This window comes from Chanodichthys erythropterus, chromosome 14, assembly GCF_024489055.1.
Source record: "Chanodichthys erythropterus isolate Z2021 chromosome 14, ASM2448905v1, whole genome shotgun sequence".
In the NCBI taxonomy this organism is placed as follows: Eukaryota; Metazoa; Chordata; class Actinopteri; order Cypriniformes; family Xenocyprididae; genus Chanodichthys; species Chanodichthys erythropterus.
In genome coordinates, this window is record NC_090234.1 from 5,658,302 (window position 1) to 5,685,281 (window position 26,980).

At 36.5% G+C, this 26,980-nt stretch overlaps 1 protein-coding gene across 1 annotated transcript in view; it reads left to right on the plus strand.

Annotated features, from left to right (window-relative positions):
- Positions 1 to 1,157: 1,157 nt before the first annotated feature.
- The window catches only part of sctr (secretin receptor), a 31,264-nt gene continuing 5,441 nt past the window's right edge, over positions 1,158 to 26,980 (plus strand). Inside the window, exons 1-11 of the mRNA XM_067410602.1 lie at positions 1,158 to 1,343; positions 2,292 to 2,406; positions 12,907 to 13,002; positions 13,893 to 14,002; positions 14,202 to 14,311; positions 17,550 to 17,682; positions 17,816 to 17,969; positions 20,797 to 20,857; positions 21,386 to 21,455; positions 21,666 to 21,757; positions 21,993 to 22,131. Coding sequence (XP_067266703.1) covers positions 1,281 to 1,343; positions 2,292 to 2,406; positions 12,907 to 13,002; positions 13,893 to 14,002; positions 14,202 to 14,311; positions 17,550 to 17,682; positions 17,816 to 17,969; positions 20,797 to 20,857; positions 21,386 to 21,455; positions 21,666 to 21,757; positions 21,993 to 22,131 — 1,143 coding nt within the window. The 5' untranslated portion in view covers positions 1,158 to 1,280. The remainder of the gene's footprint in view (positions 1,344 to 2,291; positions 2,407 to 12,906; positions 13,003 to 13,892; positions 14,003 to 14,201; positions 14,312 to 17,549; positions 17,683 to 17,815; positions 17,970 to 20,796; positions 20,858 to 21,385; positions 21,456 to 21,665; positions 21,758 to 21,992; positions 22,132 to 26,980) is intronic.

Below are 26,980 nucleotides of genomic sequence, written 5' to 3' on the forward strand. Positions count from 1 at the left end.
AAATAAGGAACTGCTTGAAGCGAGCTAGTGGTTTGCTGGACGCTAGACCCTACTTCCGCATTTGTCCACGGCACTGTTGTTATGTGGTTTCTACGTCAGTAAAGGCGGTAACAAAGGTAACTGACGTCATTGACAGGCGACTGCACTGCCCCGTGTCACTGTTTAGAATAGGGATTTTCTCATGATTTACAAGTAGTTGAAAACATTAGAGATATTGTTTGTAATCAGCTGGACAAAATATATAACACTAGCCTAGTGGTTTTTGGATATTTTACTGCAAAAATTTTACATATTGTACCTTTAAGGCTGAGATTGTTTGATATATTAATGCTTACTATCACAATTATTGCTCATCCTTAAATGTATACACTGTTTTAAAAAATAAGGATTTTTTGATTTTTGTAAATAAAATAAAGATGATTGGAGTGTGTTACATGAAAATAATATTTCATTATTTTTACTTAAAAGGTTGATATTCAATCAATGTTGTTTCTTTATAATTATTTGTGAAATGTAAAGCGAAAAATGAAAATTGCATTCCATACATGTATGCATTTCTTTCATGGAACACAAAAGCAAAAAAAGCAGTTTTTATCCATGCAAACAAAGTCAGTGAGGTTCAGTGTTATTCTGGAAAACATAAAAAATATCCCATATAATTCAATTTATGGAGAGCTCATAGCAACCACCTAACAACGATATAGCAACCAATATCAAAATGTGAATAGCTTAGCAACCATATAGCAAATGTGTGAAATTAATTCAGAGCACCTTAGCTATTGCATAGCATTATAGACGATAACAAATTTTCTTCAGAAAATGTTCATTTTACATTGTCTTCAGAAAATTTACGAATTTAGTTATTACTTACAATTATGCAATTACCCATGGGAAATTGGAATATTTATTGCATTGTTAAAGTGCACTTACAAGACGTTTCACAGATTATATGATAACATTTTCTTTGTGCGCAATAAATGAGTTCAGCAGAGAGTTAGGAGTGAATCAGAGGTTGCGCTGAGAGAAGCGCGCACCTGAGCGCATTTAATAGTCCGATAGATGTTTGAGAGATGTCAGAGAAGACCATCAGTCGTTCATGCGCTGAGGCTGACCGGACGCGTCGCGCGCACATTCATGTCTGTTCACTGCGCTCGAGCGTCAAGGAATGCGCGAGGGGAGATGAAACTTTCCTTCAGAGGGACCGAGCGCCTGAAGATTTTTCCATCAGAAGAGGGGAATTATTGGGCTGTTGTCGAGTTCTACCGTCAGAAGATTTGTAAATGAAGATTACTGCCGTTTTACACCTGGTTGCTGTCGCTGCTTTACTTCACGTCTATTCTCACGTGAGTTCAGAGCAGTATCCTATGTTGAACATGATACAGGTGACGTCCTGCAGATGTTTTATTTCTTTTATTGTTTTATGTTTCATAAGTTTATTTAATGTTCTTTTATAGCAAACAGAGGGGCATGTTGTCATGTTTAAAACCCCATATAACGCAAAACAGACCGCGGAACAACAAACATTACTTAAATATCAAACTGTTGTTCTCACTGTGATATCTGAATAATAAATGGTATGAAATTACAACATACAAAACGTGTGATAACTTGGCCTGAATTTACAAAATCCCCTTGTCCTGAGGCTTCAGATAAAATCCTTTTAAAATCTTCAGACTTTGTTCAATTGTGGTTGTCTTGACTCGTCTAAATGTGTGCTAGTGTGACTTTATTGCGTTTGAATGATTTTTCTATTACTAAAATATTAGCAAAATATGACGCATTTTGGTAACACTTAATTTCGATGGTCCACTTCAGACATTTTATTAACAATAAGTAACTTTGCAACTACATGTCAACTTTTAATAACCCTAACCTGAGAGTCTATTAATACTCTACTAATACTGTGAGAGTTAGTTCACATGTAGTTGCAAAGTTACTTATAGTTAGAAGAATGTCTAAAGTGGACCAACAATATATATATATCTTTATTTGAAACCTTGCTTTCTGAGTTGTTCGGTTAATAACACTTTCTCCTTTTTCAACAGTTAATGCATTAATTAACAATGAACAATATATTTTTTACAGCATTTTATGAACCTTTGTCAATGTAAGTTAATAAAAATGTTAATTAATTTTTAGTTCACAGTGCATTAACAATCATTTAAATTTAGATTAACATTAACTAAGATTGATAAAATCTGTAGAAGTATTGTTCTTTGTTAGTTCCTGTTAACGAATGTAGTTTAGTAATGTTTGATACAAATATATAAGTGTGGTTTTTGTGTGTGAAGGTGTGTGCCATTCCACCAGAATGTGATCTAGACTTCGTGCTACTCAGAGAGGAGGAAAACTGCTACAACATCATCTATCAAGAGAACCTGACAGAGACCGGGTCCACACACACAGGCGAGCCATTACATTCACTCTCGCTCTCATACACACACATCTAATGAGAAGATTGAGTTCATATAGAGGGCAGCTATTTTCGATATGCCCAGAGTGTTTTCCACAAGCCTGCTCCGTACACATCAAGACACCCAATGCTCTTTATACTTGTCGTTTATGTGGACAAACAAAATGATAAGTGTTTATGTGTGTTCCTAAGAGGTGTAATGTGATATCTGGGGGGAAGTTTAGAGAACGGCCTCCATAATCCATATTCCATAAATCACACCCTTATCAGATTATAGATATATATTACGTCCTCCAGCGCAGTGAGTACAAACACAATTGCTGGACTAATGCTGGTACAAGTATTGCCTACTCAGGATACATTTTCAGTTGAGAGAGGGTCTGTGTGCGTGTTTAAGTGACAGTATCATAAAGTTTAATACTCCGTTTGCATGTACAGTGATTTGGAGCAACTAGTAATCGAAAGTATATGAGAATCATTGAGAGTTTGAGATTTATGGTGACATGAGCTACAGCGACCAATGGTTCTGCAATGTGGATGTGTCCAGTAACGCGTCAAAGTTGAGAAAACTTTGTGCAAATGAGAAGCAATGGTGACTACCAATAGGAGTGAAGAATGTGGAGCTCACATGATCCATCTCTGATACTGTATTTGAGTGTAGGCAAGCTGTGACTGTTGCCGATGCTGCAACTTTCCGCAAATGAGCAATAACAATCTGCAAACAGCAAATGAGCAATCTGCCACCTGATATAGTTGAATAGTTGGAAAGTCTATTGGCAACAGACTCACCGACTTCAAGAAAATTAAACATTGCTTATATAAATTTTAACACATGCATTAACAATAATTTAAAGGAACACTCCACTTTTTTTTTAAAATAGGCACATTTTCCAACTCATTAAACAGTTGAGTTTTACCGTTTTCGAATCCATTCAGCCGATCTCCGGGTTTGCCAGTACTACTTTTAGCATAGTTCATTGAATCTGATTAGACCGTTAGCATCTCGCTCAAAAATGATCAAAGAGTTTCGATATTTTGACTCTTCTGTTACATCGAGTACTAAGACTGATAGAAAATGAAATTTTTTTGTTTTCTAGGCTGATATGGCTAGGAACTATACTCTCATTCCGGTGTAATAATCAAGGAACTTTGCTGCCGTACCATGGGTGCAGCAGTGCAATGATATTACACAGTGGCTGTGAGCCCCTGCTTGCACAGGTAGCGTGCCTTGAAACCATGGAGACAATTGTGAGAGGTGCTGCGTAAAATCATTGCACTGCTGCAGCCATGGTACGGCAGCAAAGTTCCTTGATTATTACGCCTGAACGAGAGTATAGTTCCTAGCCATATCAGCCTAGAAAATCACAACTTTTCATTTTCCGTCAGTCTTAAGGCCTTTGCACACTGAGTCCGAAATTTTCGCATGCGTTTTTTCGTATTCGCAATCCTAAAAATTTGTCACGCACCGAGACCTTGCACACTGAGTCCGATGCATATTAATGAATGCGTTGCGAAAAAAATCGCAAAACAAATCGCAAAACAAAACAAAATGAAGTCTTCAAGCAGTGAGCACGATTAGTTGTCTCCTCTAGAAAAAGAAAGAGAAAATATTGAGTCTGTTCAATCCCGAGATTGCATAGAGAGAAAGAAGAATTCACCTCATCAAGGAGCTGCAGGATTATCCGAGCGTTTCAAAGTTTACTTCAGAATGTCAGTGGCTCTGTTTGATGCTTTACTACTGGCACAATCTGTCTTTATATTCGGTCTCTTTGTGTTCCTCACGTTGTTAGTCATTCAGTGCTGCTGTTTTGTGCTGTAGGCAACGTGGATCAACTTGTCAGATGGCATTCTGGATTTTTGCGTTCGCGTACGGTGGCTCTGAATTGTCAAAACGTCTCTCAAAATGCGTGCCACGGATGCGAAAAACGCAGAAAATCGAACCTGATCCGAATATTTTTTTGACGGACGAAAGTTTCGGAGGCAGTGTGCAAACGTGATTGACATAACGTGAGGTCGAATTTATTTTTTAACGTGCGAAAGTTTCGCATGCGAATTTCGGACTCAGTGTGCAATGACCTTTAGTACACAATGTAACTGAAGAAGAGTCAAGTTTTAAATAGGAATATTATCAAAACTCTTTGGTCATTTTTGAGCGAGATGCTAACGGTCTAATTAGATTCAATGAACTATGGTAAAAGTATATGCGCTTGATACACAGTGATACAAACAATAATGATGGCGCCGGTTTTACTGTATCAATTCCAGCCTCATCCATTGGAAGCACAGGAAACATCTTTGGTTATGACTTCAACCCTGGTTCCCTGAGTATGATTGTTGATGCTTTGGGAACCCTTCTGCTCTGAAGCACAAGTAAAATCATGCCTATTCTATTGACTGCTGATAATCATGACATTAAATTATGCGTCACATGACTGTAAAATGGTGCCTGCATTGAACGTCATCTGCTTCTGATTGGCTGAAGGACAAACAATTGTTCTGATCACCTTTGGAACATAAATAGCTTTGACTCCACCTGGAGCAAACTTTAAGCAGGTGGAGACAACTGACAGGGCCTGCAAACCCCCTACTCTCTTTAGCAATGTAATTGCTTTGAGAAAAGCCACCTTAAGAGTCAGAACTTTCTCAGAGGCTGACTCAAGAGGTTCAAAAGGTGCCCTAGTCAGACCTTCCAGGACAATAGCAAGGTCCCAAGAAGGAACTCCAGCAAAAAGGACATCTTGCTTCCCTTAGGAAACGAGATACCAAAGGGTGCCTCCCTAGGATGCACCACCAATTGGTATGTGGCTAGCAGAAATGGCTGCCACATACATCTTAACTGTGAATGGGGTCAACCCAGCAGAAAAGCAGTCTTTCAAGAAAGCCAGCACTGTACCAAGAGGGCAGTTAATTGGGTCTAGGTGACGTTCTTTGCACCACATGGGAAAAAATCTCCACTTAAAAACATGCAGTTTCCTTGTGAATGGAGCCCTAGCACTTAAGATGTTCTCAACAACCTCAGTTGAAAGATCCATACATTAAAAGAGGCTGCAAACACTGACCGAAGGATGGATATATGGAAGTATATGTCTTTTAAATCCATTGTGACAAATTGTCACAATGACCTTTAATGTTAGTACGCTTCAGATGACATAAATTCAAGATTGGCCTCAACCCCCCCATCCTCTTTGGGAACCAAAAAGTGCCGGCTGTAATAGCCTGATTCCCTTTCGGGAAGAGGAACCGCTTCTATGGCCTTTTTGAAACGAGGGAGACAAGATTGAACTTTGAAAAACTGAAGATTGAAAACTGGATCCTGTAAACCTGTTCCACAGTTTGCAGAACCCAAGGAAACCCATTTGACAGAAGTTGCCACACAGCCATATGGTCTGAAAGGGGTATCAACCTTTTGAGACCGATGTCTGGGGTAAGAGGAGTAATACATTGTGCTTCAGAGACATGTGGTCACGTGGAAACATTCGCATAGTGTCAACAAACAGACACAGCGCCGAGTTCCCTCAATAGGAAAAGTGTCTTCTCAACATGTCGACAACACGAAACAAACTCTTCCAGTCTCAGCAACGACTACAAAGTAGATGTTGTTCACAGGCAGTCAGTGTATATGCTGGTAATAGGTAAATTGTAATAAAGTGACTTTACCAAGAAAACCCATGGAAACCGATTGCCTGGAAGAAAAGTACTTTATAATTTTTGAGTTGAAAAGCTTAAAGTGCCCCAATTATGCTATTTTAAAGGGTTTTAAATTTGTTTTTGAGGTCTCCTACAATCTTTTGTGATTGGTCTACTCTGCTCTGATTGGTCAGATGGCCCAGTCTTTTGTGATTGATCTGCTTAGCTCAGGGGTGCGTTTCCCAAAAGCATCGCTAGCCAACTAACATCACAAGTTCCATCATTACTTACATAGTTCAACAATTTGGTGTTTCCCGAAACCATCGTTCAAACGAACATTCGCAGACTGCATCGCAAACTTGTGTGGTTGGAACGACAGCTCTAGAGCTGTGGTTAGAAACATAGTTTCTTGTTTTTATGACATGTGGACTTAATAAATGTTTATCTTGAGCAAAATAAGCAAGCTGACATTAAGTACAATGTATATCTTTTATTTCGAATATATACAAATGTCATTTACATATTTTAGTTTGTCAAGAGATCTAAAGCACTGTTTTTGAAGAGTGCGCATTTGCGTATGTGCTCTAGTACGTCAGAACAAGCATTTGATTCAATCTGGAAATAAAGCAAAACAACTGAGGAAAATGAGAATTAGTCCTCTAATGCCATGTCCGTAATTTATAGCAGAAATTCTAGCATTAATTCGATCTCAAAAGGATTCATGTAAAGAAGTTATTACTCCACCCCCTGTGTGACGTCATTCACCAACGTGATTGAACGACATGTTTGTGACAATATGGTTTCAGGAAACAGTCGTGACTAGCTAGTTGATTTGTTCAACGATGTATCGTACTATGGTAGTTCAGCAGCGAGTTATTCGTTGTTCGGGAAACGCATACCTAATTTAGTCAGATGGCCCACACTGTTAAAAATAAATGTAAATTTACAGGTATTGGTCTGTATTTTTTTTACAGATTTTTTCTGTTTTCTCATTATACATTGAAATACCTGTTGTTTTACAGATATTTGCTGTAATTTAATTTTCAGCTATTAAATTTACAGGGAATTGCATGTATTTTAGCATTACATTAAATTTCTGTTTTTTAAAAGAAATGTTCTGTATTTTTTACAGAAAAATGTGTAATTTTACATAAAATGTTGATTAATATTTTACAGATTTTTTCTGTAAAAATAGAAAAAAGGGAATGAATGTATAACTACAGAAATATGCAGTCATTCAACATGTTTTTTTCTTCTTTCATTTAAGAGTAGCTAATGTGTTGGTTAAAGTTAGTTTTTTAAGGTTCAGTAGTATTGGTACATACAGTAGGTGTGTAGGCCTTCTATATATTATGCATTGTATTTACTAAAATTTTAACCTCATCTTGCAAATATGCTTATTTTGAAACTGCTGATTGGCCTTCTTATTCTCCCCTAAATTTTCTGAACACATCTATTATTGATATGTACATTTTATGTTTTTCCAAATAGAGTTGCAAATGCGCAGCTTTGTGTGTGTGTGTGTGTGTGTGTGTGTGTGTACGTGTACGTGCGTGCGCGCGCGCGGGGGGCGTCTGCGAGCACGCGCGACGCAGATTCAAATTTGCCGCCGATAACTTTTCCGTTAGTCCCGCCTACAACAGTTCCTGGAGTAGTGCAGTGATGCAGTGATGGAAGGGCGAGCGCGTTATTTGAATTTATTTCAGGCTACGCTTGTGTGTCGTGAGATTAAACAGTAGTGTAAAGCAATCCTAAAGAGCAGTCGTGAGCAGGAGTATTTATTTGAACTCATCCGTCATCCATTCTTCGGGAACAGTGTGAGGAAAAACTATCACGTCCTTTCAGCGAGAAAACCACAGCGAACATCATACCAACCGATCACTGGCTGAGGTAAGAGTTTCATTCTAACGTTAACGTACATGTGTGTGATATTTTATGTAGTGTGGCTACACCTTTGTATTGTTTATAGTTTCGAAGCTAATATAAGTATTTCTAAACGGTGTTCACACAAATGACGTAAGGTAACTGCCGTTGAAAGCAAAACAACTGCAGGAGGCATCTGTCAATTTTCCATCTGTTTTAAACCAAGAAAGATTAACGTTAGTTATTAATAAAGTCCATTCAGTGTTTATGTCTTCGTTCAGATGTGGTAGTACCGCCATTATTTAAATCTCTTTTTATAAACTCTGCAGCCTGTATAACTTTACTCATACTATAACGTTAGGCCTATACAGGAAAGCAGATAAGAGTACAATATGAACAACATAATAAATATTATGAGTGCATCTGCTTGCAAACGCGAATAGTATGCATATATTAGTGTAATAATAAAGTATAATAATAAAAAAATCTTACATGACCTGAGTAAATTGTCATTACTGAATCATAAGATACATTGGATAGTTGGATATAAAAATTTTAGATCAAAGAAGGTTGAGGTTTTGCATTGTCTCAGTAAAACATATGCTGGCATGTTTGAATGAATGTAATAGCCAACTAATTTTTATTTCTTTATGATTTCAGGTAATGTGGAAAGACTGGAGATCTACAGCAGCATACAGTACAGGTGTGGAAAGATTACTATTCTTATACAACAAATTCTTTGTTTACATCTTTTTATGCTGCTATTCTGAACAGTATTTTTTGTTGTAATTGTAACTAGAATCATTCAGAAACATGGCTTTTCCTATCACTGCTATCCTCACACACATCTCTACTTTTCATTCCAGCCAGATGATCAACCAGTAGCTGCTCCCATCTCAGCCTGCTTGATGGAAATGTCCGACTTTCACCTGGATGAAGGTTCAACTCCACCTTGCCAAGACAGAAGTGCTCGTGGTTTCAGCCACCCATCCTTTGTGCTGGAACTGCCCGTTCTTGCATATTTGCCCAGTACAACATTGGGAAGATCAAGCCATTCTGTATGCTACACAACAGAACAACAACTGGCTCTCCAAGCCTGTACCTAAACTCTCTGCTTCAGACTTATTATACGCCCTCCAGAAGATTGCTTTCTGGAAGTGAACAGCATCTTGTGGTGCCATCCCAAAGGGGCACAAACTCACTTTAACTGACCTTTACCTGGACTGTTCCATGCTGGTGGAATAACCTGACTAACTCAAACCATTTTCAAGAGACTGATAAGAGAGAATGCATCTTTTTTGTGAACAATTGACTGGTTAATACTATCTTTCTGTTTAACTGAAAAAAAAAAAAATAATAATTTCTATGCATACTATGCTAGACTAACTGGAAATTGTCATTGTACTTATTGTTGCTTCCATTGTACTCCTTGTAGTCACATATATGTAAGAGTCATCATATATGCATAAAATAACAGCAATATTACAGTACAGAAGTATACAGTAATTGTCTTTTAATGTAGATGTTCTATATACTACGCTTGTATTTCCTATAATTTAAGTAAGTTGACATACAATGTCTTATATACAATGACTAATACTGTATGTGCATGCTTTGATTAAATGTATTCTGTACTATATTTTGTTAATTTAACAGAAATTGGTTGTAAAGGTTGCTATTATGCATTTTTAAGTAATTCATAGATTGAAGTTGTGAGTGGTTAATAAAGATTAATACTGTAAATTGCAAACATTTGTTTTGAATTTATGTGCTAATTACATTTTTATAAATAATTTCTTAGTTATTTTACATGGAAAATCTATATTTTAAAAGTAAATAACTGTAGATGGACAGAGCAGCTTTGTAGATGGACAAAATAACTCATAAAAACCTTCGATTTGCAGAGATTAACCTGAAAATTAGTTGTTTTCTATGTAATCTGACATAATTTATCAGTTTTTTCATGGTTTAATAAACGATTATCAACAGTAAAATACTGTAATTTTATGAATTTTGACTGTAAAGTCTGTTCTGTATTTTTACAGTTTTTGCATGTAATTTTGTGAAATGGTTATTTGCTGTAATTTTATGGGATTTCTCTGGAAACTCTGCTGCCAGACTTTTTACCGTTTTTTTACAGGATTTTTTTTTACAGTGCAGTCTGTTGTGATTGGTCTACCACTTACAGCGCGTATGGAAACTAAACGCTCATTACTATAACTGAACTTCAGCTACGGAGGCATCCTCAGTCTCCAGCGATTGTACTTTTTTTTTTAAAGACAGTAACAATGGCGTCAATTTTACCATATCAATCCGAGTGCATGTCCGATGATGAAACTTTGGAAGAACTAGTTAGTCAACACAAACCTCCATCGCAAGAATGACTTGAGCAGGAGGTTTCTCAGTGAAACGGTACTCAGTTTGACGTACATTATGAGATGTTACAACATTAATTCCTCAACATCAGCATTAACAAGTGTATGTCCATCAACAAACCGATGTGTATATTTCTAATTTATTGCGGTGCACATGTGGGAACTGCATCATTCACTGTATCAATAACAGCACTAACATGAATGACTGATGTAACATTAAAGTTTGTAAAACAAATCTTGCTCCATCTTTTATCATTATGCAGAGTAGTAAGAACAACAGACAATCTGCATTAATGAACACAATTAACAATTAACATGCAAATTAGAAACACAATCGTATTTCAGCAAGGCAGTAATAACGTGAGTTAGCCAGTTAGACCTACACAATATATAACACAAAACTATGTATTTTGATATTCTGTGTATTTAGAAAATATATACAGTACAGTCCAAAAGTTTGGAACCACTAAGATTTTTAATGTTTTTAAAAGAAGTTTCGTCTGCTCACCAAAGCTACATTTATTTAATTAAAAATACAGTAAAAACAGTAATATTGTGAAATATTATTACAATTTAAAACTGTGTACTGTTTAAATATATTTGACAAAGTAATTTATTCCTGTGATGCAAAGCTGAATTTTCAGCATCATTAATCCAGTCTTCAGTGTCACATGATCCTTCAGAAACCATTCTAATATGATAATTTGCTGCTCAGTAAACATTTATGATTATTTTCAATGTTGAAAACAGTTGTGTACTTTTTTCCCCCCCAGGATTCCTTGATGAATAGAAAGTTCAAAAGAACAGCATTTATCTGAAATACAAAGCTTCTGTAGCATTATACACTACCGTTCAAAAGTTTGGGGTCAGTAAGAATTCTTATTTTTATTTTTTTGAAAAGAAATTAAAGAAATGAATGCTTTTATTCAGCAAGGATGCATTAAATCAATCAAAAGTGGCAGTAAAGACATTTATAATGTTACAAAAGATTAGATTTCAGATAAACACTGTTCTTTTGAACTTTCTATTCATCAAATAATCCTGAAAAAAAATATTGTACACAAATATTTTGTACAATTGTACACATTAAATGTTTCTTGAGCATCAAATCATCATATTAGAATGATTTCTGAAGGATCATGTGACACTGAAGACTGGAGTAATGATGCTGAAAATTCAGCTTTGATCACAGGAATAAATTACTTTGTCAAATATATTCAAATAGAAAACAGTTATTTTAAATTGTAATAATATTTCACAATATTACAGTTTTTTTACTGTATTTTTAATTAAATAAATGTAGCCTTGGTGAGCAGACGAAACTTCTTTTAAACACATTAAAAATCTTAGTGGTTCCAAACTTTTGGACTGTAATGTACATCAATAATTAATCATACTTACAGGTTGTGATTCTGAGGAGCAAGTTGGTCCAAAAAAAGTGGGTACCCAGTGACATGTATCCATCATGGAAGTGGGATTCAAATTCCTCATGACTCGTTTAGGCTGTTTAGAGTCGATTATTTCTTTTGAGAGACAATAACTCTATTTATTGCTCACTTTCGGCTTTACAACTTTGCAGATCATTTACATTCACAGACAGCTACATTACACATTGCATGAAAGGTAATTTTAATAGGTAATAAGGTAATAGGGGCATTTTAATGCAAATTTATGTTTGTAGAGGTAACAAGAAAATGTGATTATTGGTAACTCAATTTGAAATTAGTGCAGTCATCTTCAAGATTTAAGTACATTTTACTGAATAAATCAAGAAGACTCAGCTACCTGTTCTATACTAATTATTCTCTTACTTATACTACTACTCAACTGCTTACCCGTGAACTAACCCCGGTATGTCACCTAACGTGATTTCTGGAATACTCGTCCATCAGTGGGAACGACCAATACTTGGCCGCTCTTGGACCTCCAACAATAAAACTGTCAGTGTGAAAAGGGCTTAAGGTTTCTCACTCTGTTAACAGAAATTCTTTCTCAAAATATTGTCCATCCTTTACATACACAGGAAGCAGTCAATACAGGCCTGTCAACACAGGCACATCACAATAACAGTAAAACGCTGTACAGATCTCTTTTGCTCCTCACAAACTCTTCTCTCCGTATTTCATTGGAGAAAGTACCAAGAAAAACATTTACAACCCTGCGCAACTTTTCCTGCCATTCATCAGACAGGGAGGGAGAGACAGCAAAAAAGGGCTAAAGGAGAGACTGTGCCATTCAGAGAAAGAGAGAGAGAAGTAACAGCAAAAAGATTGCATTTGATTGTAATCCTGTAATCTTACCTGATTAACAGGGGTCAGGGGTGAATGAACGGGCTAAAAAACTGAAAGGCTACTACATAAACAAAGGGTCTAGCTTATGAATATTAATTTGATGATGTAATTTAACAGTACCAATGAATCAAGTACACCATATGGCTAAAAGTATGGACATAATTTCACCTAAATTTTTGGCAAAATTTCCATTGTCCACAAAAATATTCAAAGCCCCCCGCCTCCTCCATGTAGGCTAATATGTTTCTTCTGGCACATCTGATTTAATGACAACCTCTTACTATTTTAATATATATAAACTCCTAGATTTGCTCCTAATTATGTTTCCTCTGAACAGGTTGCAGTGCGTTATGGGATGATCTGAACTGTTGGCCTCATGCTGAAGTGGGAGAGACTGTGTCTCGCCCGTGCCCCAGTTTCCTTCGGGTCAAAGGTCAGGTGCATTCTAGGTTTTCACAGACAAGCCTTCATGAATTTTATATCTTTAACCCTATAAAGTGATTTAACCCTGATTCAGTGGCCCAAACTGAGCAGAAATATGCAGTTTGGTGAAGATGCTGATATTTATATGGCCAAAAAGAAAAATTAAATTTTATAAAAAAAAATGATGTATGGATAATCAAGTAAACCTACGTTGCTTCAGTCCATAAGTGTTTATCTTGAAATAATATTAAAAATATAAAGGTTTTTAATAGTAATTTGTTCACACCTTAGTATGGGGACAGTTCTCACTTTTAACTAGTTGCTTATCAGCTTGCATATTGCAAGGATATTGGCTGTTTATTGGTACATATTAATGCCTTATTCTGCATGACCATGTTCTACATGCCTAAATCCTACCCCATACCTAAACTCAAACACTACAGCAACTACCTAACTATTAATAAGCAGTGAATTAAAAGTAATAGTTAATTGTGAATATGTGTTCTCCATACCAAAGTGTTACCAGTTATTCTTATGTTCACTTAATGAAAATCAGTGCAGATTTCACAGCAGAAAGACACATGAACCACAAGCTGAAGGTCGACGTTTTTACAATTATACTAAATTACTTTTATTTGCTAAAAAAAAATGAATTATCAATCAGATGACAAGAGGCATGAAGTAGATTGTGTGCGACAGATTTCTCAGCAAAGTTTTTCATCATGTTACAAATTTGTCTATCAAATATGATACAGTATGCTTTATAGGGTTAATAAAACAGCACAATGACTGATTGTGGAAGACGTTTGTGATTATGGGCTTATATATTTTATTTCCGGGGTCCTCAGGGATAAGCTGTTGTACGGGGTTGTAATTGTGTTGCTTGTTCCTTGTCTGCAGGAGCTGTGATGAAAAACTGCACTGAGAATGGCTGGTCTGAAATGTTCCCGCCGTACGAGCTCGCCTGCGGCCATGAGCTCAATGACAGCTTTCATAATCCCAATGAGTCGGTAATATCAAAATCATTTTGTTTCTGTTCTCAAAAAGGTTAACAAACTTTAGAACTTTTTCACTTTAGAACAGATTAAAAATTAAAGACAATACAAACAATAATATCCTATTTTAATTTAAATGATCACTTTCATTAAATAAATATAAATAAAAATGTAAATGATACATAATGCAAATCACATCTATCTCTTCTTGTAGGTGCTGGTCTCACACGAGTATTTCTTTTATGTGAAGATCATGTATTCTGTGGGATACGCCATCTCTCTTGTCTCACTCAGCATTGCTCTCACAGTGTTGTGTGTGTTCAGGTAACCCTGTGTGTGTGTCAGTGTGTTCACATGTGTTTTATGAGCATATCAAGTGCACTAGCAGCAAACAAAGGCTCACTATGCAGTTGCTAAGGTGTTCAGGGGTGCATTTCCCAAAAGCATCGTTTGTCAACTATGGTAAAAACACGATTCCAGTGTAATATGTTACCACCTAATCATAAATAACATAATAGGTTTTTTCATATGTTAATAACTTTCAGCAATGAATAATATAAAATGAATAAGGATCAATAAATAATTAATGATACAAAATACTGGTAGGGGTTTGTGTTGAATAGCACGTAACAAAGTAATTAATACACTAAGGGCCAGATTTACAAATCAGGGCAAATTAGTGTGTGAGCGCAATTATAAAAAACACCGTTGGGACTGAAAAGTTCTGTGTGTGATCTACTGACGCGCAAAATAGTACAGACGCAGCCAGGTCATTTCCATCATGACCAACACAATCTATAGCCTGACGTGGTCATACTCAATTCTAGTTCGAATACGAGTCTGATACTGCTCCATTGGGCTTTGATTATGGGGGCGTATTTCAACCGATCCAGGAAAGACCTCAATTGGATAGACCTACAACCAATCAGAGCTACAGAGTAAGTGACGTATGTTGAGCGACGCATAGTTGTCAACAGAACTCTTCTTAGCGACCATCGGGGCCAGCTGATAAATCAAACTTTTGCCGAATCCTGTAGGAAGGACGGCAAAGACATCTTTCCCATCGACAAATGCCTTGATCGCGGTCCTCTGTTCTTCTTTTAAAATTAATGCGCTGTCGATGTCTTCTATAACGGACGCGATGGCGGGATCTACACATCTCAGTTCTTCAACAGCCATCATTGTTGTAAACTAATTGACTTTTTGCAAAGACTCACCCCCCTTAGTTACTGTTGCTTTGTCCGACAAGCCGTGGCGCTGTCACGCCACACAGAGTGGAAAATACATCGCGGAGCAAAGAAGAAACTGACAACACATCGACAGACGAGACAGAGCAGGTTACTTATGATATTAAACAAAGTCCCAGCTTTCAAACTGTGTAGTTATTAAAAAAATTAAAACAATAAAAACCGTTTTGTGGCTCTTTAATGTGTTGTGACCATGATCGTGACAGATTGCTGTAGCGCCTCAGCTCAAGAGGCTCGTGAACCGATCATCTCTTCCTACTAGTCCATTTATAGCATCAAATAAACATGAATGAACATGAGAATGAATGTTGTTTCAAACACGGAAAGACGTCAATATGCACAATTTTTCAAGTTTAACTCCACCGATGTTAATCTTCTAACTCCTGACTGCTTTGTTGGACAAAATGGCGGATGCGGCGTTCTGATTGGTTAGATCGCTTGTCAATCAAACTCCCCAAGCGCTCTTTGATGACGTAGGTGGTTACGTAACCGCAGATAGCCTGTCCATCATCGATTAAAGCCCGCCCTGGCAATTTGATTGGCTCGGCCTTCTGGGAGCCGAGCATAATTACTCCACAATGGATCGAGTCCAGACCGAACTTCCCATCCAAAAAATGTTGTGGGCGGGGTTCGGGCTGGCACCCAGGCTACACAATCTACCAAGAGCAGCGCAAATTAGCGTCTGGTTTAAGATATGCTTTTTTTGTGCTGTAAATAATGGCGCAAATACCAGTAAATTGACTAGAGCAAACCTTAGTAAATCACCTTGCGTGATTCATTTAAATACTCTCCTCTCACAAATGTTTGCGTCTGAAAAGGAAACTGCATATGCAATAAGGTCAGCCGCAAAAATAACTGTCAGCACTAATTTTTCACTGCATGTCTTTAGTACATCGTGACAGTAGTTTTTTAACCCAAAAGAGGGTTTGTGCTGGTGCAAGCTGTTAGTAAATCTGGCCCATAATGTTCTCTCTTTTAAAATGTAAGGGAGTGTAAATGTCAACATTATCATGTATGACTAAAGGACTGAAGTCTCTCAGGTAAAACTCGAGCTCAATTTGCTATTTTATTCCAACTATTACTCCTGCTCGGTTGCTTTCATAAATATTTAGTTTATACATAGAGTTGTTTCAACTCATTTTAATGGTGCAACGCAAACATATTTAGTAGCCTAGTTTTAACTTACACACTAAGTTGTAACTTACACACAACAACCGGCGCCTAGTCTTTAAATATGGCTTGAGTCTCTCCTTCAACATACATACATACATACATGTCAACATACAAGTGTATATGATTATTTTGCATGTTTTATTGCCTCAAAACAAAAATCGTAAGTACAATCTCTTGAAAAAAAAAAGGTATCATACATGTGTTATGCACTGAAGTGGAGTACCTTTTATGCACTAATAAGGATACTCGCCCTAACAAACACCACTAATAAAGATAAAAAACAACAAATAGCAATATATTGCACTTGCAAAAACTTTCACATATGCAAACCTTCATACCATATAGGAAATTACAGTTAATGTTAAACACGTACAAACCATTTCATTAATTTTAAAAGCATAAAATCAACTCATAAAATCAACTTTTGTTTCATACTTGATACATCAGTCTTTTATGGCTCATGTGGTAGGATATAATGAGAGTATGAAGCTCAGAGTCGAGGACGAATAAACACATCAATTTTATTCAAAGGCCCAAACTGAGCAAAAATGTGCAATTTGGTGAAGTTGCTGATATTTGTATGGCCAATTTTACACTTACACAAACTTTCACTTATACAAATGTTCATACCAACACAGCATAGGAAGTTACAGTTCATGTTAAACACACACAAACCATTCTATTAATTTTTAAAATCAACAATCTACTCTCAGTTAGTGTGCAGCTCCTCAAGTGCAGAGAAACTCTCCTCCAGTGCTTGTTCTGTTAGCGCTAACAATCCTAAATCACCTAAAAAGAAGTTAAAATCATTCTGAGCTTGAACATGGAAGATGGAAAGTGTCCCGAAGTGTAGCGAATTTGTCTGAGACTAAACCGTCAAACTAAACTCTGTGAGCCAAAGAATTCTACCATTCGTGTTCCAAGATTCATGCTGCGGTTACTTTATACAGGCTGGCGTCGTGATGATAAAGATGTTTAACGTTATGACGTTTGGGTAAGTTTAGAGAAACGTCTAGTTTAGAAAAATTTCACATACCAGACAGATTTAAACACATTTTTATTTACATGATGCATTGAATGTTTTATTGGTTTTATAGGCCTCATCTTCTTTTTAAATATCTCTCCATCCCAACCCCCTCCAGGAAGCTGCACTGCACTCGTAACTTCATCCACATGCAGCTTTTTTTGTCCTTCATCCTGAGAGCCATCTTCATCTTCATCAGAGATGCCGCGCTGCATTACTCACAGGAGTACTACCACTGCAACTCTCATCCGGTACACACACACACACACATAAACAACCACACAACAAACACATGAGCATAAATGTATTAGATTGTACATATACATGGTAAATAAATGCCCAGATAAGCTCTCTGAGCTGTTGTGTTTCCGGGGTTTCCCTCAGCCTGGCTGCAAAGTGGCACTGTTCCTGTCTAATTACTGCATCCTGGCAAATTACAGCTGGCTGCTGGTGGAAGGTCATTATCTCCACAGCCTCATTAACCTCTCACTGCGTTCACAGAAGAGACGCCTGCACTGGTACATCCTGCTCGGCTGGGGTAGGTTCCTTTCTTTAGAAAGAATTGACACTTATCTGTCAGTGGATCATGTTGCTAGTTAATGTGATTCTCTACACCTGTGGTTATTCTGATAAGATTTCTGTGTGAACTTGAGGAGAACTGACTTCATAGCCATGGAAAATCACTAAGCTGCTTAAAACTCATTGAGTTCTGAAAAAAGCTCTAGTAACATTTGTGCACACTCGCCATGATATTTTGTTACATAATTCAGTGACATTTGGACATTTTCAAGTGTGGCTTAAGTACTTTTGGGGACGACTATAAATCACGTTTGTTTGCTGAAGAATGAGCTCCCGAAATGATGAATGAAGAGGGTCTTTGGTTGAATGTTCTTGTGTTTATGGGAGGTCTTAAAGGGATTGTTCACCCAAAACTTTAAATCCTGTCATCATGTACTCACCCTAATGACATTCCGAACCTTATGACCTTTTCTCTGGAACACAAAAGAAGATATTCTGAGAAATGTTATTAACCAAACAGTGTTGGCTCCCATTGACTTCCACTGTATGGACCTTAAAAAAACCTTTTGGGTGAGTATATGATTGTAACGGTCCAGGTGGATGCAATGAAGCACACAACGATGGAGAATACAATCACAGTCTTTAATCACAACCACATCCCACATAAGCGAGACTGTAAAAATAATCAAGGGAACTAAGGGCTTAAGGTGCATTCACGCCATATCGTAATTCCTGTAACTATGAGATTCTGGCTCGTAAAAAGTGTTAACATCCTCGTAGAGCTCATAATTACAGCTTGTAAGCTGGGAGTTTTCTGAAAGCTCCCAAATGGATCACATGGCCGCTGTACCACCTGACTGCTGTAGATTCATTTAGGCGTTGATAGTGGTGCCATATAAACGCATAATTCCCAGTCAAAGGACTTGAACAGCTCCGAATACAACGTCACATGTTGTCATCTCAAGATTCTGGTAAATACAAGGTGGTGTGAACGCAGCATAAAATACACAGAGTGAGCTAATTAACTGGAACAGAAACAGGTGTGTAACTAATCAGAATCCATGGAAACACACAAGCAAAGGGAAAACAGGCAAACAGGAAAAGATCAGAACTATACTAGAACACAATGAAACTAAAGGCTGGTTCACACTGTGTGATTATGGCCACGATTTGGTCGTCTGAGACAAATTTTGCAAATCCTAAAAGATTCCTGTAATCCTAGCCTAAAATCTGTAGTCTTTGATCGCTGGTTTGACATGTTCACAGTCAGCTGGTTAATGACTGTTGCAATAAAATTTTACCTCTGACGAAATTCTGGCAGTGTCAGAAGATTTGGCGCACAATCCTCCAGTGTGACTTCTCCTATGATGAACGTCAATAACAATGAACCGTAATAACAGTCCGACTGAGAAAGGGGGGTGTTAGCTCTGGGGCAGGAAATGGGGAGATGATGGCCAGAGAAACCAGGGTGGTGATGATGGTGAGAGGAGTCAGGGAGGAGACGGGAGTAGGAAGAACCAGGTTGGGACCCAAAGCACAGCCAGGACAAAGGCCCACAGCGGAGTCAAGGGGAACCCAGGGGAACAACAGAGAGAGACGGAGCCAATAGAGGTGGAGACCCAGGCAGATCTGAAGAGCCGATGAGACCGAGCAACACCAATGGATCTGGAGGCCAAGGCACAGCAACAGCAACAAGCATCCGAGGTGGAGCCAGGGTGCCAGCTGTGGTGAGGTGGGGCTGGAGAGAAGGAAGAGCCTGAAGGAGCTGAAGAGGTGGAGGGATGAAGTGCAGCTGAAGGCCCAGAACTCACCAAGGCAGACCCGGAGGGATGAGGGAGCCCTGTGGATCCCTGAGGACGACGGCCACAGGTGGAGCCAAAGGAGGGAGGAGTCAAGGTGGAGCTGACTGGTCAACAAGCCAAGGTGGGTGACGGGCTTGGCAGCTAGAGGCAAAGCCAGAGGTTCCCCTTGCCAAGGTGGAACTGGAGATCGAAAGAACCAAGGCAGATCCATGCAGCAGAGTGGAGTCTGAAGGGAGCAACCAGAGGCTTCTTTGGCAGATGAGGTGGAGCGCAAGACTGGGTGGGACCATTGGAGACGCAGGAGACTTGGAGCTGGGCAGGACCAGCAGAGATGGGTGACTCAAGCCCTGGGTATACTTCGAGTCGAACGCACAGCCTTGCAAAGTATACCTCACTTGACTTGTATGTGTACACAGGCGTTTGACACATGCACAGTTTTGAGCAATCTCTCGCCACGAGTTACAACCCATGTAAATATATTTGTATTCTTTCATGCTAGTGTTGTACAAATGAGGGTACTTTCTAACCTCTTTGCACTATGTAGGCCTCCATTGTCACTGTAGCTTGCATGTGTTCCGGTATGTTCTGTTTATGCATGTTTTCTTTGACTATCTTGTGTATAAAATAATTACTGAATTTTTTTTTTTTTTAATGTGCACGTGCAACCTGCTCATAAAAAGTGAAGTATACTTTATAATCCAGGGCTTCTGTGTTGATTAATTAAAAATAAATTAATTATAAACTATTCAAAATAATTTATACAAAAAGTTAATATTCTTCTAAACTTCTTGTCAACTACCAAAATGATGATTTCACTTTGATTTTTAGCTGAGAGGTCAATATACAATTTCACAGGTCATGCAAACTCATGCAGCAGAAGATGAATGCAGTGAATGATTTGCACATGTGTCTCCTGTATTTGCATACGCATGAATGAAAGTGAAAGGAAGGCAAAGTCTAGTGCATTTGCCCCTGTTTTAGGTCTAATCCTGGCAATATTAGATGTACAATTAAAGCTTTAACAATTCAATTTTGTTCCCACAGGAATACCAATGCTCATTATTATCAGCTGGAGTTTGGCTAAATACCTGCACCAGGATGAAGGGTACGTTCGTTCACACACGTTCAGAAGTCAGTTTCAGAGTTATACTCTTTTAACCTCAGTCTGATCTCTCAAGTGACTTTCTTTGTTTATACCAACCTCCTCTGGACAACAACAAAAGATAATTTATTATATTTGTATTATATAAGAGCTATTTTAAACCAGCATGGTTGTGCATGAGAACACACAGTATGTTGTGTGTGTGTGTGTGTGTGTGTGTGTGTGTGTGTGTGTGTGTGTGTGTGTGTGTAGAGTATTCCCTACGTTTTGGGGACCAAATGTCCCCACAGGAATAGTAATACCAGTACATTTTGACCTTATGGGGACATTTTTTGGCCCCCATGAAGAAAACAGCTTCACACTAAGTGATATTTTTTTTGAAAATGTAAAAATACAGAAAGTTATCTGTGATGGGTAGGGTTAGGTATAGGGTTAGGGGAGAGAATATACAGTTTGTACAGTATAAAAAGCATTATGTCTGTGAAAAGTCCCCATAAAACATGGAAATCCAACATGTGTGTGTGTTTTCAGATGCTGGGAGACGAGAGATCATGGCTGGATATGGTGGTTACTGCGCGTTCCAGTCATCTTTTTCATCACCGTAAGCAAACATTCCAGTTAAAGTTTCAGTGTTTTAAACTGTGTTTTAACTTTCAAATGGCTCTGCTTACAATATATTTTTCTGCACATATTTTTTAAAGAATTAGTCATAATACTGTCCTGCCATATTTATAATATTTTTGAAGTATCCAACACTTTATATAACATTGAATAGACCTTTCAATTATCTCAAGGGAAATTGTTTTTTCAGGTAAACATGCTGTTTTTTCTGAGTATTATTCGGACATTAGTGGCAAAACTGAAAGCCCCTGACATGCATGGAAATGAAATTAATCATCACAGGTGAGAGAAAATAGCACGTTCAGCATTCAATGGTGCGTAACTAGTGATACCAAACACAATGGCAAAAATAATGACTGTAATTACTGTGACAGAAAAGTAATAGGGAGAACTTTGTTTGGGACCGTGAGGGTCACAGAAATCACACACTCCAGTTAAAAAAAACAGCTTTATATGATTGAAATAAAATAAATGAGTGTATGAAAAAGACTCATCTTTATCTTTATTTATGGTGTAGGAAGCTGGCGAAATCAACATTTCTCTTAGTGTCCCTGTTTGGGCTGCAGTATGTGCTCTTTGCCTTTTTCCCGGATCGAGTGAGCGCGCTAACCTTCAAAATCTGGAATGTCGTTGAGCTAGCATTAGCATCCACACAGGTGATGATGTACAACTCAACCTCTCTCTCTCATACATACACATACACACAGTCAAGCCCAATGTATTTATATAGTGCTTTTCATAATACACATTCATAATACAAATTGTTTCAAAGCAGAAAATCATGATGTTAAAGTTTATAATATCTTCATGCCTTATATTTGCATATAGAAGAGTAGAGCTGGGTGATGATATAGTTTACATTTTGAGATGATACAAGCAAACAGGCAGTTGAGATTTGCTATAGCCTATATACACCGATCAGGCATAACATTATGAGCACCCTCCTAATATTGTGTTGGTCCTCCTTTTGCTGCCAAAACAGCCCTGACCCGTCGAGGCATGGACTCCTCTAGACCCCTGAAGGTGTGCTGTGGTATCTGCACCAAGATGTTAGCAGCAGATCCTTTAAGTCCTGAAAGTTGTGAGGTGGAGCCTCCATGGATCGGACTTGTTTGTTCAGCACATCCCACAGATGCTCGATTGGATTAAGATCTGGGGAATTTGGAGGCCAACACCTCAAACTCGTTGTTGTGCTCCTCAAACCATTCCTGAACCATTTTTGCTTTGTGTCAGGAGCATTATCCTGCTGAAAGAGGCCACAGCCACCAGAGAATACAGTTTCCATGCCGTGCCGTGATGAAGAGATAATCAGTGTTGAAGAGATAATCAGTGTTAATCAGGTCATAATCGGCCTGATCGGTGTATATATTGCTTTATGTGAGTGTACAGTATGTATGCAGATACAGTTGAACATACTTTTCCAACTTTATACAGATCTGTGTGATAATATAGTTACAAAAATAGTTTAAAAAAATATAGTTTAAAAAAAAAGTATTTTAGATTTTCAATCTAGTAGACTTATATATCAGTTTAGGTAAGTGTATTAAATATGTATGTGGATAATATGGAAGCTTGTTTCCGACACTAAATTAAAAATGAAAAAGTTAATTACGACTTTTTCTGACTTTATTTCTCAGAATTGCGAGTTTACATCTCAGAATTCTTTTTTTCTCAGAATTGCAAGATATAAAGTCAGAATTGTGAGTTATAAAGTCAGAATTGTGAGATATAAAGTCAGAATTATGAGATAAAATCAGAATTGTGAGATATAAAGTCAGAATTGTGAGTTATAAAGTCAGAATTGTGAGATATAAAGTCAGAATTGTGAGATATAAAGTCAGAATTGCGAGATATAAAGTCAGAATTGCGAGATATAAAGTCAGAATTGCGAGATATAAAGTCAGAATTATGAGATATAAAGTCAGAATCGCGAGTTATAAAGTCAGAATTGTGAGATATAAAGTCAGAATTATGAGCTAAAATCAGAATTGTGAGATATAAAGTCAGAATTGTGAGTTATAAAGTCAGAATTGTGAGATATAAAGTCAGAATTGTGAGATATAAAGTCAGAATTGCGAGATATAAAGTCAGAATTGCGAGATATAAAGTCAGAATTGCGAGATATAAAGTCAGAATTACGAGTTATAAAGTCAGAATTGTGAGATATAAAGTCAGAATTGTGAGTTATAAAGTCAGAATTGCAAGATATAAAGTCAGAATTGCGAGTTATAAAGTCAGAATTGTGAGATTTAAAGTCAGAATTATGAGAAATAAAGTCAGAATCGCGAGTTATGAAGTCAGAATTGTGAGATATAAAGTCAGAATTATGAGATATAAAGTCAGAATGGCGAGTTATAAAGTCAGAATTGCAAGATATAAAGTCAGAATTGCGAGTTATAAAGTCAGAATTGCGAGATATAAAGTCAGAATTATGAGAAATAAAGTCAGAATCGCGAGTTATGAAGTCAGAATTGTGAGTTATAAAGTCAGAATTATGAGATATAAAGTCAGAATGGCGAGTTATAAAGTCAGAATTGCAAGATATAAAGTCAGAATTGCGAGATATAAAGTCAGAATTATGAGAAATAAAGTCAGAATTGTGAGCTATAAAGTCAGAATTATGAGATATAAAGTCAGAATTACGAGATATAAAGTCAGAATTGTGAGATATAAAGTCAGAATTGTGAGCTATAAAGTCAGAATTATGAGATATAAAGTCAGAATTACGAGATATAAAGTCAGAATTGTGAGATATAAAGTCAGAATTACGAGATATAAAGTCAGAATTGTGAGATATAAAGTCAGAATTACGAGATATAAAGTCAGAATTGTGAGTTATAAAGTCAGAATTATGAGATATAAAGTCAGAATTACGAGATATAAAGTCAGAATTGTGAGATATAAAGTCAGAATTACGAGATATAAAGTCAGAATTGTGAGTTATAAAGTCAGAATTATGAGATATAAAGTCAGAATTGTGAGATATAAAGTCAGAATTACGAGATATAAAGTCAGAATTGTGAGTTATAAAGTCAGAATTATGAGATATAAAGTCAGAATTACGAGATATAAAGTCAGAATTGTGAGTTATAAAGTCAGAATTGTGAGATTTAAAGTCAGAATTATGAGATATAAAGTCAGAATTGTGAGATATAAAGTCAGAATTGCAAGATACAAAGTCAGAATTGTGAGTTATAAAGTCAGAATTGTGAGATTTAAAGTCAGAATTATGAGATATAAAGTCAGAATTATGAGATATAAAGTCAGAATTGTGAGATATAAAGTCAGAATTGCAAGATATAAAGTCAGAATTGCGAGAGATGAAGTCAGAATTGTGAGCTATAAAGTCAGAATTATGAGATATAAAGTCAGAATTACGAGATATAAAGTCAGAATTGCGAGTTATAAAGTCAGAATTGTGAGATTTAAAGTCAGAATTATGAGATATAAAGTCAGAATTATGAGAAATAAAGTCAGAATCGCGAGTTATGAAGTCAGAATTATGAGATATAAAGTCAGAATTGTGATATATAAAGTCAGAATTATGAGATATAAAGTCAGAATCGCGAGTTATGAAGTCAGAATTGCAAGATATAAAGTCAGAATTGCAAGATATAAAGTCAGAATTACGAGATATAAAGTAAGAATTATGAGATATAAAGTCAGAATCGCGAGTTATAAAGTCAGAATTGCAAGATATAAAGTCAGAATTGCAAGATATAAAGTCAGAATTACGAGATATAAAGTAAGAATTATGAGATATAAAGTCAGAATTGTGAGATATAAAGTCAGAATTGCGAGTTAAAAAGTCAGAATTGTGAGAAATAAAGTCAGAATCACGAGTTATGAAGTCAGAATTATGAGATATAAAGTCAGAATCGCAAGTTATGAAGTCAGAATTATGAGATATAAAGTCAGAATTGTGAGATATAAAGTCAGAATTACGAGATATAAAGTCAGAATTACGAGATATAAAGTCAGAATTACGAGATATAAAGTCAGAACTACGAGATATAAAGTCAGAATTGCGAGATATAAAGTCAGAATTACGAGATATAAAGTCAGAATTACGAGATATAAAGTCAGAATTACGAGATATAAAGTCAGAATTACGAAATATAAAGTCAGAATTGTGAGATATAAAGTCAGAATTGCGAGTTATAAAGTCAGAATTGTGAGATTTAAAGTCAGAATTATGAGAAATAAAGTCAGAATCACGAGTTATGAAGTCAGAATTATGAGATATAAAGTCAGAATCGCGAGTTATGAAGTCAGAATTATGAGATATAAAGTCAGAATTATGAGATTTAAAGTCAGAATTATGAGATATAAAGTCAGAATTGTGAGATATAAAGTCAGAATTATGAGATATAAAGTCAGAATTACGAGATATAAAGTCAGAATTACGAGATATAAAGTCAGAATTGTGAGATATAAAGTCAGAATTGCGAGTTATAAAGTCAGAATTGTGAGATATAAAGTCAGAATTGTGAGATTTAAAGTCAGAATTATGAGATATAAAGTCAGAATTGTGAGATATAAAGTCAGAATTATGAGATATAAAGTCATAATTACGAGATATAAAGTCAGAATTACGAGATATAAAGTCAGAATTGTGAAATATAAAGTCAGAATTGCGAGTTATAAAGTCAGAATTGTGAGATTTAAAGTCAGAATTATGAGAAATAAAGTCAGTATCACGAGTTATGAAGTCAGAATTATGAGATATAAAGTCAGAATCGCGAGTTATGAAGTCAGAATTATGAGATATAAAGTCAGAATTATGAGATTTAAAGTCAGAATTATGAGATATAAAGTCAGAATTGTGAGATATAAAGTCAGAATTATGAGATATAAAGTCAGAATTACGAGATATAAAGTCAGAATTGTGAGTTATAAAGTCAGAATTGCGAGATATAAAGTCAGAATTGCGAGTTATAAAGTCAGAATTGTGAGATATAAAGTCAGAATTATGAGATATAAAGTCAGAATTACGAGATATAAAGTCAGAATTGTGAGATATAAAGTCAGAATTGCGAGTTATAAAGTCAGAATTGTGAGATATAAAGTCAGAATTGCGAGAGATGAAGTCAGAATTGCGAGTTATAAAGTCAGAATTATGAGATTTAAAGTCAGAATTATGAGATATAAAGTCAGAATTGTGAGATATAAAGTCAGAATTATGAGATATAAAGTCAGAATTACGAGATTTAAAGTCAGAATTACGAGATTTAAAGTCAGAATTACGAGATTTAAAGTCAGAATTATGAGATATAAAGTCAGAATTACGAGATATAAAGTCAGAATTGTGAGATATAAAGTCAGAATTGCGAGTTATAAAGTCAGAATTGTGAGATATAAAGTCAGAATTGCGAGAGATGAAGTCAGAATTGCGAGTTATAAAGTCAGAATTATGAGATTTAAAGTCAGAATTATGAGATATAAAGTCAGAATTGTGAGATATAAAGTCAGAATTACGAGATATAAAGTCAGAATTACGAGATT